The sequence below is a fragment of the Physeter macrocephalus genome, chromosome 12 (genome assembly GCF_002837175.3).
Source record: "Physeter macrocephalus isolate SW-GA chromosome 12, ASM283717v5, whole genome shotgun sequence".
Taxonomy (NCBI): domain Eukaryota; kingdom Metazoa; phylum Chordata; class Mammalia; order Artiodactyla; family Physeteridae; genus Physeter; species Physeter macrocephalus.
Window position 1 is genome coordinate 40232629 of NC_041225.1, and position 15744 is coordinate 40248372.

General features: G+C 36.2%; 1 protein-coding gene across 8 annotated transcripts in view; it reads right to left on the minus strand.

The window, feature by feature from the left end:
• Positions 1–2727: 2727 nt before the first annotated feature.
• Positions 2728–15744, minus strand: part of PUM2 (pumilio RNA binding family member 2) — a 92886-nt gene continuing 79869 nt past the window's right edge. For 5 of the 8 annotated variants that reach the window (XM_024119009.3, XM_024119005.3, XM_028497122.2 and 2 more), the window contains 7 exons: positions 15014–15143; positions 13288–13422; positions 9379–9516; positions 8304–8429; positions 7959–8080; positions 7201–7393; positions 2728–5985 (listed from right to left, as the gene is read on the minus strand). In XM_024119009.3, coding sequence (XP_023974777.1) covers positions 5854–5985; positions 7201–7393; positions 7959–8080; positions 8304–8429; positions 9379–9516; positions 13288–13422; positions 15014–15143 — 976 coding nt within the window. In that variant the 3' untranslated portion in view covers positions 2728–5853. The remainder of the gene's footprint in view (positions 5986–7200; positions 7394–7958; positions 8081–8303; positions 8430–9378; positions 9517–13287; positions 13423–15013; positions 15144–15744) is intronic. The other 3 variants (XM_024119010.3, XM_024119007.3, XM_024119008.3) reach the window with 2 other exon arrangements.

Sequence of the window (15744 nt, forward strand, 5' to 3'; positions counted from 1 at the left end):
CTCCTACTCAACTGCATGGGCACCAGCACTGCTTCTAAAATGTCTGCTGAGGTGGGAAAATCACAATCTTCTCACGCAGCCCTTGACGTGCCTAGGAAGTCAGACGGCCATGTCCATGAGGAGTTACCGGGCAGACTCTGAAGGCTGAATTCTGTGATTGGTATCAGGAGTTGGGTGAGACCCTCTGCGTTTCTGATTTCTAAATACCTACTTTGAGGAGACTTCAGCTTGTCTTAACATTGTGCAGGCAGATGCCAGAGGGATTGATTTAGAAGGCCAACAGGCATTATTTGCCTCAATTAAATGCTTTTCCTTGCTATAATAAGCCAAATTGGCAGAAATTACTGAGGAGTGTTACTGTGGCTTCAAGTCACATCAGTTGGATGGACCCATACAGAACGCTTTTCCTCACTTGGCTATCACTAGAGCTCACCTCTGAAAGCAAGCAGATACCCACTAATGATCCAAAGCAACTCTTTAATCTTACACTCAGCAAAACATCAATATAGGGCTTCCCTGGTGGCACAGTGGTTGAGAATCTGCCTGCCAATGAAGGGGAGACGGGTTTGAGCCCTGGTCCAGGAAGATCCCACATGCCGCGGAGCAACTAAGCCCGTGCACCACAACTACTGAGCCCGCGCTCTAGAGCCCGTGAGCCACAACTACTGAGCCCGCGCTCTAGAGCCTCGAGCCACAGCTACTGAAGCCGCGCACCTAGAGCCCGTGCTCTGCAACGAGAAGCCACCGCAGTGAGAGGCCTGCGCACGGCAACGAAGAGTAGCCCCCGCCCGCCTCAACTAGAGAAAGCCTGCATGCAGCAACGAAGACACAAGACAGCCAAAAATAGTAAAATAAATAAATTAAAAAAAAAAAATCAATATATTGGCAGACCACTCTTTTTACTGAAGCATAATCCCAGAACCAAGGGCTCCCAAACTACTCAGTGAAAATGATGCAAGGGATGGCTGTGAGGAATGGCAGAGACCAAAAACCTCAGTGGCTTCTGAGCCTCTAATATGCTTTCCTAGGTGTGTGTTTGTGAGAGAGAGAATTTTCCCACCACATTACCTTTGATTTCCTTGCGTTGCCTCCATACTGGCAGCCACACACATCAGGGCAAAGCTACTGTTACCTATATTAGTACCAAGAAAAAAAAAGACTAACTGTACCAAGAAAAAGAATTAAAATGCTGTAAAGTTCCTTACTCATATCTTCAGTTTTCCTACTTAGTGATTCATCTGCAGCTTGAATCGAGAGCTCATTTGCAGAAACATAAGCTCCAAGCCAAATGTTTTGAGGCTGTATGCAGGCAAATTAAAAACAAAAAACCCCTTTTCAGTTAACTGTAACAGGAGGCCCTGACTACTCCCTGCCCCTGCATGTCACATATATTTTCATTTAATCCTCACAATTTTAGGAGGCGGGTATTTCTTCCCTCGCCTACACATGAGGAAATTAAGGCTTAAAAGATAAAAGTGCTTGCCTAACAATGTAAAACTAAAGGAACCTGGGCAGCCTAGTTCCAGAATCCACACTGAAGCATTACATGGTAATGATGCCCAGGAAAATTTGAATCTTAAGGTAGCCAATTTCTTTCTTAAACTATCAAATAGAATACAGAGCTATTTCATTTAAGTTCCTGGTAAATATTTAGGAAAAAAAGTTGTATGACTGGAACATAAACAAGAAATTATCTACGGGATGTGGAGGTAATAAAGTTCAACAAATATTCAACCTAATTTTGAGCTTCCCACAGGATCCATCCTGTAGTTGTAAGGTTCTTAGCATCAAAATTACTCTCCGATCTGAGGTTCTGTGGGAAGTCAGGATAAAATTCCTACTTTACAGATAGGTAACTTAAAGGCCTAAAGGGTTACCACACAGACCACAAGCCTCAGGGCCCAACCTGGGCCTGACCCACTCCTCCTCCCTCGGCAGGGCCTTCCAGAGGCCCACTGCAGCCTCTTCCAAGTGCGCACTACTCCTTCTCACCTCTGTCTAGAGATGAATTTACTAAATGTCTGTAGCATCCAAATCCCATCAGATATGTTAATCCAGTGCTTTCCAGTTAGATGGGTAAGGCAGACAGTGAATGCTGCTCCTTAGGGCTTTCTCTGCCTTCCCCTACTCGCCCACCCCCTTCTGAGAAACCAGTCATTAGGGCAAATATTATAGAACACTACCCAGGTCACTTTAGGGAACTACTTTTCTGAAGTTGATAAGCTAGGGTGGGAGGACATGACATTTATTTCCTTTTTAAGATCTTTAACTTTATCACTACAAGTGGCACAAGCAAACAACTCCAACAGGGGTTTTGTTTGGAATAGAACCAAACCGGGATAAAATTAAAATGGAGGATAAACAATGTGTATGATGAAAACTCCTTTTCCCATTTAGTTTTATAAGATCACCATTTTGGATTCTACTGAATTATCTGTATAGATTTAAAAAAATTAGCTATAGAAGGGACAGGAAAATGGAAACAGTATTAGCAGCGGTTGAGAATTAGGTTCTAGGTATCTTTTTATATATATTCTCAATTCTTAAAACCATGGATTTAAAAATAGTTCCCTCTCATAGTAAAGATGAAGGCACTGAGGCTGAGACAACACACCCAAGTTCACAAGGTTTGTAAATAGTGAGGTTAACTTTAAATCCATGCCTGAACCCAAACTGTACTTAGTCTCCTGAAGTGCATGTGGAAAGGAAACAAACACGTGTGGGTAAAGATATGTGATTTAATTTGATCCTCAAAAACCATCATTTTATCAGTATCATTTTATCAGTAAGGAAACAGGCTTAAAGTTTCATCATATGAGGTGTGTAATCACGCTATGTAATTAGATTATGAATATTAAAAGACAGAATTAATACCATCAGTGTAATCAGTGGCCCTAGACTAGCATCCATGTGATAAAGATATTTTTGTTTTCCTTAAAATCAGAGTAAACCTGAATGGTCAATGGAACTGTAATTGAGGTACAGAGGGGTACTTTATCTAGAGAAAAACACAAGACCAGGTTTATTTCATACAATGTTATTCACACATTTTTCATTTTCTAATTTATACATAATATACAAAGAAGTGAAGATAACATTATTTCATATGAACCAATAAGAGCCAGGACTTAAGACAAACTGGTCCAGAAACAATCCATATCAAGACACCCAAGAGTAAAGCCTAAGTGGTTCTGCCCAATTCAGTTTATTCTGAAATGTCATTTTCAGATTATACCAAAACTCCATGCCAATTTATTAAAAGGTGGAATTAGAGAGGTGGGCACCAAAAATAGCAGACTGCAAAATTTCTAGAAAATAAAATAAACCCTAAAATACTGGGAAGATTGGTTGTCAACACTGGGATACATGAGAACATCAGGAACCCAAGACAATTGTTCAGTTTCCCAATGTGCCATTCTCTAGGACTTTCTAAACTTGCAGAAATAATTTGCCTGTGTGAACAGACGATAAGGATAAAGGAAAACCAGGAATTCAACTGTGCAAATCCAGGAAAGTCACCACCAATCTGCAACAAGGACAACTTTGATCCTGAAACCATGAGCTGATACTGGGAACAAAAGTTCAACACAGGTCCAAGACATTCTGAGGCTGGCAAAACAAAGTGGGGAAGAGTGGCAGAGAGCAGTTCTGTATGGAGGGAAAAAAGCTCTGTTACTGTGACTGGGACATGCTGATGAACTAGTATGACTATGAGAAGGGACCGTGACAGTGGCAAGTGGTTAAATTTTATGGCCTCAACACGGAATGTTGGGTTAGAAAACTAGACTAACTCAACATCAAACATGAAAAGGTATGCCTGGCACCCCAAACTTTATGCCGTTATTCTTAGGTTCATGATATGAACAGCTATGTGAAAAAACCTTTATATTCAATATTGTGCTCAGAAGATTGCTTTTCTTCTGCAGACTTCTAATAAAAAAATCCCTTACATGTTCAATTGAAAGAGATAGCATGGTTCATTAATTTTTAGCACTAAACATAAGTGGGTCAACATAAAAGTTTTATACAAAATACTGACTTCAACAAAATACAAAGCACTTTCTTTATCTTTCAGAAACTGAATATACAAAGCAAGTTTTTTTTCCAAAATATTTTCATAGGCAAAGGATTAAAAACGATTTTAATTATACACATATGGTCACAATTTTGCCTTAAAAAGATTGTTGGGAAATGTACATAAGGCCGCTTGTAAATGTACATCATGTTACTGTTATGTCTTATGTCCATTGAAAAAATGTTATCATACAGATTTGCTATTACTTGGGAGTAGGCTATTCAAAAATACAGTACTCTTCTGTACAAAGAAAAAAGTCACATCACATTTAATAAGATGGAAAAAGCATTGGCCTCCATGGTAACCAAATATCTCAGTCCAATACTTTCTATTATGCACAATACCCTGACTTGTTGAAAGTGATCCAAATCCTAGCATGTCCATATTAACAGAGTCAACAGCTATGTTATAAAACAAAATGTTTTTCACAATAAAAAGAAAGCTGGTTCATACTTCTGAAACCATATAAAGATAAAAAATTTTTAAAAAATCACTCTTAATTTGGAGAAATAAATTTACATTATACAACACTATATGCCAGGTCAGAGGGCAGGGACATAAATGTACACTAAAATGCAAATGTTTCCCAAAGAGATAAAACAAATTCCATTTACAGCATTAAGGTTTACAAATGTACACCTGTACAACCAAAGAAAACGTTACTAAATTAGCAAGGCTTTTTATGATAAACATTGAAACAAGATTTGCTTTCAAAGTGTAAACTTACATCTATTACTACACACACACAATGCATATATTTATAGGAAGCAAAAAAAGCTATCTGAATATGTAATCATGCTTAAATGTTGAGCTATCAAATTCACTTTTCAGTGGCCCCTTTTCACCTCTATCTGGTTCCTACTTTCTGAATCTACTATGAAAAAGCAAAATAAATCTCAACACTTTTTCAACATGTCCTTGTAATTCTATAAGCAAAACAATATACAAATCTCCACTCTTTCTCATTGCAAACCAAACTGAAAAGTTAAAATGGAACTTAACTTTTCGTTTAGCGTACTTAACTGGATGGAAGTGTCACCATGATTTTGTTTTTTCTACCTCTTACAACAATTACATATGTAAGTATATACAATACTTCTGTACATTGCCAGAGACATTTTGGGGCAGTATTTATATTAAAACCACATCTACTGTAAATAATGTAAGTTCTTTTCATTTCAAATCATTTCATTCTTGTCTTACTTGCCAAGTTTTTATTTGCATGATAGTTTGTGAATTACCAAAATACAACTTAACTTTCTTTTAAAAATATTAATAATATTTATGCAGTTGATTGTTAATCTGTTATAAAAGGCTTCACACAAAGGACAAAAAAAACCCATAAGGACTATATTTCTATATACATTTCTATAAACCTGTTGTGCTATGGGGTCCGTAGACCTACCAGACTGCAAGCCAGTTTATTAAAAGAATACTGTACTTTTTCCTTTAAAAACTATTTTTGTGACTTTACAAGGTAAAAATTTACAAAATATGTGACAGCATTTTTTGATACAGTTACATCATATACAGGCATTCTGTGCTTTGCCAGCAATCCAATCTGATAGGTCTCCACTCAGGGCTGAATATAATTTATAATTCACCACCCTCCACCCCCAAATATACACAAGAACCTTAAAAAATTTACAAATGGATGAATAAAGTCAATAAATAGTTTCACTTTAAAAAAAATTTGAAGATTCATAGTTGAGTTGTGTTTTGATAATTCACAAAAGAAACGTTCCTCTCACATGGTTACATTATCTTCTCTTTTTCCTTTACAGCATTCCATTTGGTGGTCCTCCAATAGGCCCTAGATCTGGGCTATTTTTCAAATAATATTTTTCCAACTTGGCCAGTATATGCTTCCCGTATGTGTATTTGCGCAAAGTAGTAATGTGAGGTCGAATCTGAAAAGTAAATGATCTGCTTAGGAAATCTAATTTATTTTAGTTTCTGATTCCTTAAAAAAGCACCCCCAAATTTGGGTGATTTGGAAGAATAATTACACATGCAAACAGTAGAGGGGCTCCAAACATAGCAGAGAAGTATCACTAATGAGCTATTATATTCTTATAAGGTTTACGAGGGCAAAATTCTATAACTCTAAGCAACTGGACAAAAATTCAATACAAAATGGAGCAAAAGACATGAGCAAGCAATCAGATGTGTGATAGCTAATACATTTAACACGTTCAATATCTCCTTAATTGTTTTAAAAATGCAAATGAGAAGAATCATATCATCATCTTTCCATCCAGACTGGCAAAGATTTTATAAATAATAACTGGTATTGATGAGATAACAGTAAAACAGGCACTCTTTTCAAATACTAGATAGATGTGCAAACTTGTACAAGATTTCTAGAGAGCCACTTGGCAGAAATCTATTAAAATGTAACATGTTCACATACTCTGTGACAGCAATTCCACATCTAGGGGTTTACCTTACAAAAACAATTACGCAAAGATGTTTATATAAACACTGCTAAGAACAGTTATTAAATAATCAAAATGCCCTAAATATGATATTAAATAATGTAGTTGTTAAAAATAAGACTGAAAAAAATGTTATAGTTATATATTCTTAAGCAGAAATACTAAATTTTTAAAAACACAGAAAATCAAGAGGGCAAAAATACTACCAGTGTTCTTTTTAACAGTAAGTTTTCCTGTGGAAATTAATGATTTCTTAAAGAATCACTTGATTCTAGGAGGAGAGAGAAAACAGCTTAATTGATTAAAAAAAAAAAATCAAACCGATGTAAATATTCTCTTTAAGAAAATTTACTAGGTCAGTGAGAAAATTTAATCAGATTTTAAAATCAATGTTCAGCCAATGTATTATGGCAAATCAAATACACCTAAATAAGATAGTGAAGGGAAAAACAATGCTAACGGTAGGTAAACAGATGAGAAATGAATGTGATTTTACTGAGTTGATTACCTTAAGAATTTAATAAAGGGGTATATCATATCTACATCTACTAACGGTTTTCCACTGATTTTAAATTTTTTTCTGCAGTTGTAACAATTTTGAGGAAATTAAAGCCTAGGGAAGTTAAATGAGTAGCCTGAAGTCACACAAATTGAATCATCTATTTTAAGTGCTACAAACTGTTTTACCTTGTGCATGACTATCTTTCTCTGAGCAGGTTCAGCCATATCAATCATCTTCTGAACTACATAGTTGGCATACTGGTCCTTCATCATGGTGTATAAGGCACTGTGAGGACCATCATTCTGGCAGCAAACTTCATCAATCAGTAATGCTCTCTCAGCACGGGAGGCATGAGTAACACACTTTTCTACTACATTGCTAAAAAATTAAAGTACACACACAAAAAATTATTTTGTTATTTTTTAATAGAAAAATTTCCTTGGTTTTTGAAAAGAACTTGCTCAATGCACTGGAAGACAGAAGAGTCAAAATAGGATTCTCTTGTAATTCTCTTACAGTTACTTTCAAAACAGAAATTAATATCACAGAAGAACCCATATTGGATATCTGCAAGTTTAATTACATGCCTCAAAATTATAATTAAATAATAATTAAAACTGTAATTCAAGGGGGGGGGAGTAGGTCATTAATAAGGTCTGAGGCTTTCATGAACATGCACTAAATAAATTAGATTTGCATTTATTTACACATCTTGGGGAGAAATAATTTTCCAAACACAGATTTCAAAAATGGAATATATGAGGGCAAACCAATTTGTCATGTAGATTCTATAAGAACAAAAGCAACATTCTATTATGTACCTTTTGCTTCTACTAAAAAAGACTATATTCCAATGCTATATTCTATATGCATTTCTGTGCTTACTAATAAAAGCCAGAGAGTTCAAAGACTTGACCCCTGGAATTAGAAAATAATGCAATACCTGGCAAATTTGTGTTGACTCAGGGCTAAGACCTTTCCTCTGATTTCAGAAACAATTTTGCTCTTGTCTTCAGGTCGACCATGTTCCAGTACATGCTGAATAACATAATTGCCATACTGATCCTAAATGCAGATATTAAAAAATTACTTTCCTTAAGAATAATGGTAATTCTTTAAAAAGATGTTCATCAATTTTCTAAAAATCCAGTAGTACAATCAGGAGAATACAACAGGCTTTTGTCTGAGTGTTTCTATAATGTGTTAACAATAAATTATATTTCCTTTTAAAAAAATCAGAATATTTTCAAAAATATATAAACATTTCAAAATATTAGGGAGTTTATACCTGTACCAACTGCTCTGTATGTTGGTGAAGTTCTTCTAAGATAGGTAAGGTCTGTTCTGCAGTGCAGTGCTCTAGGATGCGCTGGATTACTCTGCAGCCATAAGGATGAGTTGAAAGTACAAACACCTTAAAACAATTAGAAGAAATAAATTTCCATTTTGTGACATTTTTGGAAGGACAGGTTTTTGATAACATGCTGAATTAATTTAAAACAGAATGGGGAATTCTCATTTATTGATAATATGCCAACTGTCATGTGACAAAGGCTGGGAAGCAGGGTACTGAATTTAGGAGCTAATGGATATCCTTTTTGTTTGTTTTTATACTGATTTTTAAAAAACTTACTGTTTTATATTGGAGTGTAGCCGATTAACAATGTTGTAATAGTTTCAGGTGCATAGCAAAGCGATTCAGCCATACATACACATGTATCCATTCTCCCCCAAACTCCCCTCCTATCCACGCTGCCACATAACATTAAGCAGAGTTCCCTGTGTTATACAGTAGGTCCTCGTTGGTTATCCATTTGATATACAGCAGTGTGTACATGTCAATCCCACGCTCCCTAACTATCCCTTCCCCCACCGCCGGTAACCGTAAGTTCACTAACGGATATTTTGATCAAAAGGAACCTAATCAGAAGATGGAAGGCATGTAATAATGACAAGGAATGGATTGTGCAGTAGGGGTAGTGCATGTTGTAATTAGAAGCTATTAATTATTATGTTATTAATTACTAACTGATATTTATTTTGCCTTTTATTATACAGTCCTAAGTCTTCCCTTCTCTTCCTCTCCCAGAAAATTTGGAAAACACTGTTGGGCTTACAATTCTAACAGTAGATGTCTTTACTTCTTAGAGTAATATAAATTAAACTCATATTTCTATATTTTTCAGCTGCAAAAAATGAAGCTATCTATTGACTCACTCTATGAAAGAGGCAGAAATTAATGCACATTCAGTATTTATCTCCTATTTTTGTATGAAAGTACTGGGTACTATCTTTTGATTTATAAAAAATATGTTAGTTAACACTCAAATTCTAACTAATTAGAAGCCAAAAATCAATCTTACTTGTCCTTTGAAAGCATCAATGATGAACTGTAGTGACTGTGGCTGAACACATTCAATACATTTTTGTACAACATGGTTTCCATTTTGATCTTTCACACATTTGAGTACATGACCATCTAGCTCCTTTACCATTTCACTCTGCAAAAGAGAAGACATTTAAATTACCTCACCAAACAGCACAGAAGGATTTTACATAAAAGTACTGAGACAGGAACAAAAGTATACTCAAAAATTTGTTTGCAATTTTTTATACGTCAAAGTTTAAAATTCCCACCCCATCCCCCAAAGTGTAATAAACAGAAGCCACTGAAGGTGAGAATTACTAAAACATTTTACAGGATTATAATATAAATGGTACCTGCTGAAATATAACTTAGTGATACTCAATTTGCTATATACTACTATCTTCACTGTGTACATCTTCCACTTATCCTTCTCAGCTGACAACTAATATAATGATTTTAGAATTCTACGTTTTCTCTACTTAGCATACCCCTTCCCCCAAATAAAAATAATAATAATTATTATCATTTTTTGGCTGTGCCGCACAGCATGCAGGATCTTAGTTCCCCGACCAGGGATTGAACCTGTGCCCTCTGCAGTGGAAGCGAGAAGTCCTAACCACTGGACTGCCAGGGAATTCCCCCAAATAATTATTTCTGATGGCTCCTTGAGTTTATCAAGTGCCCGGAAAAAGGTAAGGAGCTGAGTGAGCACACATGGGCTATATGATTTTCACGTAATACCTCAATTATGAGAAGAAATTATTGTTGAGCACTTTCACTCTTCTTTTTAATAATCTTGTAACAAAGAACTTGATTCAGGGAATTCCCTGGCAGTCGAGTCATTAGGACTCCGAGCTTCCATTGCTGGGGCCTGTGTTTGATCCTTGGTTGGGGAACTAAGATCCCGCAAGCCGCTTGGTACGGCCAAAAAAAAAATAAGAACCTGACTCAATATAACTTTCCTTTATCATCTGATACCTTCTTCAGGGACAGATTCTCGGAGATTTTAGATTTTTGCTCATTTAATGGGCAAAAATGACACCTTTCAATTTATATTTGATTATTAATAAGGTTAAACTTATTTACAGTAAGGTTTATTTACTAAGTGCATTTTCTTTTAACTAACAATCTTAATATTTTTCTCATAAGTTTGTAGGACTTCATTAAATAAACATCTTAATCCTTAGGGAAAAATATAGGTAGCCACACAATAACCTGTGTACCTTATTAGTGCAATAGGAAATAGTATTGTGAAGAAATGGAGTACACCTAGTGTAAACATATTCACATTTTTTTTTTTTTTTTTGGCTGCGCTGTGCAACATGCAGGGTTTTAGTTCCCCGACCAGGGATCGAACCCATGTCCCCTGCAGTGGAAGTGCAGAGCCCTAACCACTGGACCACCAGGGAATTCCTGGTATTCACATTTAAAATTTCTCTCACCCAGGGACTTCCCTGGTGGCACAGAGGTTAAGAATCCACCTGCCAATGCAGGGGACACAGGTTTGATCCCTGGTGCGGGAAGATCCCACATGCCACGGAGCAACTAACCCTGTGTGCCACAACTACGGAGTCTGCGCTCTAGAGCCCACGAGACACAAATACGGAGCCCGCATGCCACAACTACTGAAGCCCACGCGCTCTAGAGCCCACGTGCTGCAACTACCGAAGTCCGCACACCTAGAGCCCGTGCTCTGCAACAAAGGAAGCCACTGCAATGAGAAGCTGTGCACCACAACAAAGAGTAGCACCTGCTTGCTGCAACTAGAGAAAGCCCGCGCGCAGGAACGAAGACCCAACGCAACCAAAAAAATCCCCCAAACACTCTCACCCAAAAAACTCTCTACTGTATTCTGACGTAACTAGAGGAATCCTTGAAGTCAAGATATCACACAAATGTTAGTTATAAACTAAATATGGACTAAATTACAAAATCAAATGTACTTAAGAATCCAAACAGGAGGGAATTCCCTGGTGGTCCAGAGGTTAGGACCCTGCACTCTCACTGTCAAGGGCCTGGGTTCGATCCCTTGTCAAGGAACTAAAATCCCATAAGCCATGCAGAGCGGGGTGGGGAGGGGGTGGGGGAAGAATCCAAATAGGAAATGTAATACCATTAATCATCTGAAGCTTACTCCCAATGCTTTATATTTTCAAATATTAAAGACACGTAAAATATTTTTTTTATTAAATAGTTTTTTAAAAAATTTATTTATTTATTTATTTATTTATTTTTATGGCTGCGTTGGGTCTTCGTTTCTGTGCGTGGTTTTTCTCTAGTTGTGGCGAGCAGGGGCCACTCTTCATAGCAGAGCGCGGGCTTCTCACTATCACGGGCTCTCTTGTTGCAGAGCACAGGCTCCAGGTGCAGGCTCAGTAATTGTGGTTCACAGGCCCTGTTGCTCCGCGGCATGTGGGATCTTCCCAGACCAGGGCTCGAACCCGTGTCCCTGCATTGGCAGGCAGATTCTCAACCACTGCGCCACCAGGGAAGCCCTCATTTTTTTTTTTTCAAATAAAGAATTGGAAAATTTTACTCAAGCCAAACTTGAGGATTATAACCTGGGAAGGGCATCTCAGAAAGCTCTGAGAACTGTTCCCAAAATATCTTTAAAGTATCTATACCAGTCTGAGAGTTAAGAGCAGAGAAGTTCTAAGTACCAATACAGTCAAACTGTTAATCTCTCTCCATTGTGACACATCTTCAATGACTCTAAAACTCAGGATTTCCTCAAGAGGAACAATGCTATTTTCTCACAGATGTTCACTGCTGTGATTAATGTATATACATAACACATACATATCCATCCATCCATCCACATATATTATTGCCTTTAATTCTGGAATTTATCATATGAATGTAGGTTGAGAGTCAAAGTCAATCTCTTTCCAAACTTACTAATTACCAATACCTTTTAAGAAATAATTATTTTCTTTACTCTTATTATATTTCATTGTAATACATAAACCAGTTATATACAGTATCTATGGGAAGTTATGAATTTCATTTTAAAAGTTGTTTACCTCATGCGCAAACCATGCTAATTAATTAGTGACACTACACAGTTTCTTTAAAAAATCTAGTGGATAAGCAATTTTCCTCATCCCCTACTCTCCTTAATATCCTTGTCTATTTAAAATAATTTAAACATTTATTTTGATCATTTACAAGAAAATTCCTATGAGTACATAATTGGAACTGTACTAATCCCTTTTTTACTTAAAATACTTAGACCTTTCCATCCAAGAACATGGTATACTTCCCAATTTATATGTGCTCTCTTTTCTCTTAAAGAACTGTAAATCTTGTTAAGAGGAGGCTTTAGGCTACTTTTCCTGTTGAATGAAATTTTTAAAACTTTGTATATACTTTTTTTTTTTTTTTTTGGCCACGTCGCGCGGCTTGTGGGATCTTAGTTCCCCGACCAGGAACTGAACCACTCCCGCAGCAGTGAAAGCAAGGAGTCCTAACCACTGGACCACCAGGGAATTCCCTGTATATACATTTTTAACTGGCATATAGGAATGCAATTGGTTTTAAAATATTTATTCTTATGATAGAAGTATAAGTGCAATCCAAATAAACACTGGGAACAGTAAAATGTATTCCTGATACTACAGAAAATCAAATGAGTAGTGGTAGCAGAAACACCCACCATCTAGCACTCTGCCTGACATATAGTAGGTACTCAAATACTTTCACTTAGAAATGAAAAGATGAAGAAAATGAACAGAGGACAGATCAAAGATCTGTTGTGTAACTTTCAATTAATTACATACTGTTTGAGATAGATTTTAAAAAATATTTTAGCCTGTGGAAATATTTAACATTTCACTCCAAGATTATTGTAAGATAAAAGTTTAAAAATTGGATAAAATAATACAAAAATTTTGTCTTAACTTACAATTACCTGCTGGTCAGATGAAATAGACTCTAATGCTTTCTGAATAACACGGCAGCCATACATCTGCAATGCTAAGGGTAGAACATGACCACGAATACGAGTAGCCAGGGCTAATTTTTGATCCAAACTCCCAAACTGACAGAAAAAAAAAATTAATAAAAATGACTATAATATTACTTTGTTAAACTTGAATAACCCACTGTTTGCAGTCTATTTAATCTATTTATAAAAATATCACATTTGACAAGTATGTAGGGAGAAGGCATTGAGGTAAAAGCGAATTAAGATAGACCCAGAGATGCTTGAAATAATATCACTTTTTAGAGGGTGAGTCATTCTATCTACTATTTCCTTTTCACTAACATATTAACCACCTGTTATTCTTTTTAAGTAAACATCTTCACTCTTCATTTCGAACAAACACCCCCACTGTCTTTTAATAAATGAATTTCTGAGGCATATATTCAGACCAGATAATTCTCAACTATATTCTGACTGTGGAAGAAATCTGTTAAGTCAAGCTACAACATAGATGTTTAGTTATAAACTAAAAAATTTGCTGAATTACAAAATAAATGACACCTAACAAATCCACATAAAGACTGTACTACTATTAATTGCTTCAAATAAGACTTACTCCTAATGCTTTATATTTTCAAATATATTTCAAATATTAATCAGGATTGGTATTAAACTTCTCATTTAATGTTAAGACCATACACTTAAAAAATATATACCATAAAATATGACATTTTAACCATTCTTATTTCAGTGGCATTGACTATATCCTCACCATGTGCAATCACCACCACAATCTGATTCCAAATATCTTCCACTGCCCCAAACAGAAACACTGTACTCATTAAGCAATAACCCCCATTCCCCCTCTTACCCCAACCGGTCTACTAGTAAGACTAGGAAACCCTAGTCGACTTTATGTCTCTATGAATTTGCTTATTCTAGGTATTTCACATAAATGGAGCCCTGTAATGTTCTTTTGTACCTGGCTTATTTCACTTAGTTCCATCCATGTGTAAGCATGTATCAAAGCTTCATTCCTTCTTATGGCTGAACAATATTCTACTGCATGTATATACCACATTCTGTTTATACATTCATCTGCTGGATTGTTTCCACCTTTTGGCTATTATAAACAATGCTGAAATGAACACTGGTGTTTAAGTCCTTGTTTTCAATCCTTTTGGGTATATACCTAGGATGGAATTGCTGGGTTATACGGTAATTTTATGTTTAGTTTTTTGAGGAACTGCCAAATTTTTCCACAGTGGCTGCACCATTTTACATTCCCACCAACAATGTACAAGGGTTCTCATTTCTCCACATCTTCACCAACATTTGTTATTTTCTGTTTTTTAAATTACAGCCATCCCACTAGATGTAAAGTAGACTCTCCTTGCGGTTTTGATTTGCATTTCCCTAATGACTAAGGGTGCTGAGCTTCTTTTCATGTGCTTAGTGCACATCTGAATATCTCCTATGGAGAAATGTCTATTCAAGCCCTTTGTCCATTTTTTAACTGAGCCTATCTTTTTGCTGTTGAGTTTCAGGAATTCTTCATATATTCTGGATATAAAATCTTTATCAGACATATGATCTGTAAATATTTTCTCCCAAGCTCACATATTTTTATATGAAAATAAACTCACCCAACTTTCAGAGCTTTTCTAAGCATTAAGCATATATACAAACATGTATGTGTGCTTACCTCAAAAAATTTCTGTATAACATAGTTGCCAAAAACATCTGTCATTAATTGATAGGCTGCTTGCAGAATTTCATTAAATACCATCTGTCGCTCAGCTGGAGTAGCTCTCTCTAGCTTTTGCTGTATGAATCTATGTGGGAAAAATTTTAATGCCATGACAGTATATTGATAATAAGCTCCGGCAATATCTGAATCTGACTCATTATACACCCCGATATATACTGGATATATATATATATATATATATGGACATTTATATATATATATGGACATATATATATATATATGGACATATATATGTGGATATATGCATATCCACATAAATAAAATCATTTCCAGAAATAGTACTAATACATTTTATTCAATTTAAAATAAAAAGAACAAAAGTTATGGAGCATTTCTTTGTTAACACCTTAATTTAAAATAACTTCTAGTTAGACTGGCAAAAAGTCTGGACATGAAGATGTTTAATGCCTCGTAAGTTAGTTCTGGTTGTATTATAATCAATGAAAAACTACAAAGATATTACTGGTATTCATTCATTTATTTATTTATTTATTTTGTGGTATGCGGGCCTCCCTCTGTTGTGGCCTCTCCCGTTGCGGAGCACAGGCTCCGGACGCGCAGGCTCAGCGGCCTTGGCTCACGGGCCCAGCCGCTCCGCGGCATGTGGGATCTTCCCAGACCGGGGCACGAACCCGGTTCCCCTGCATCGGCAGGCGGACTCGCAA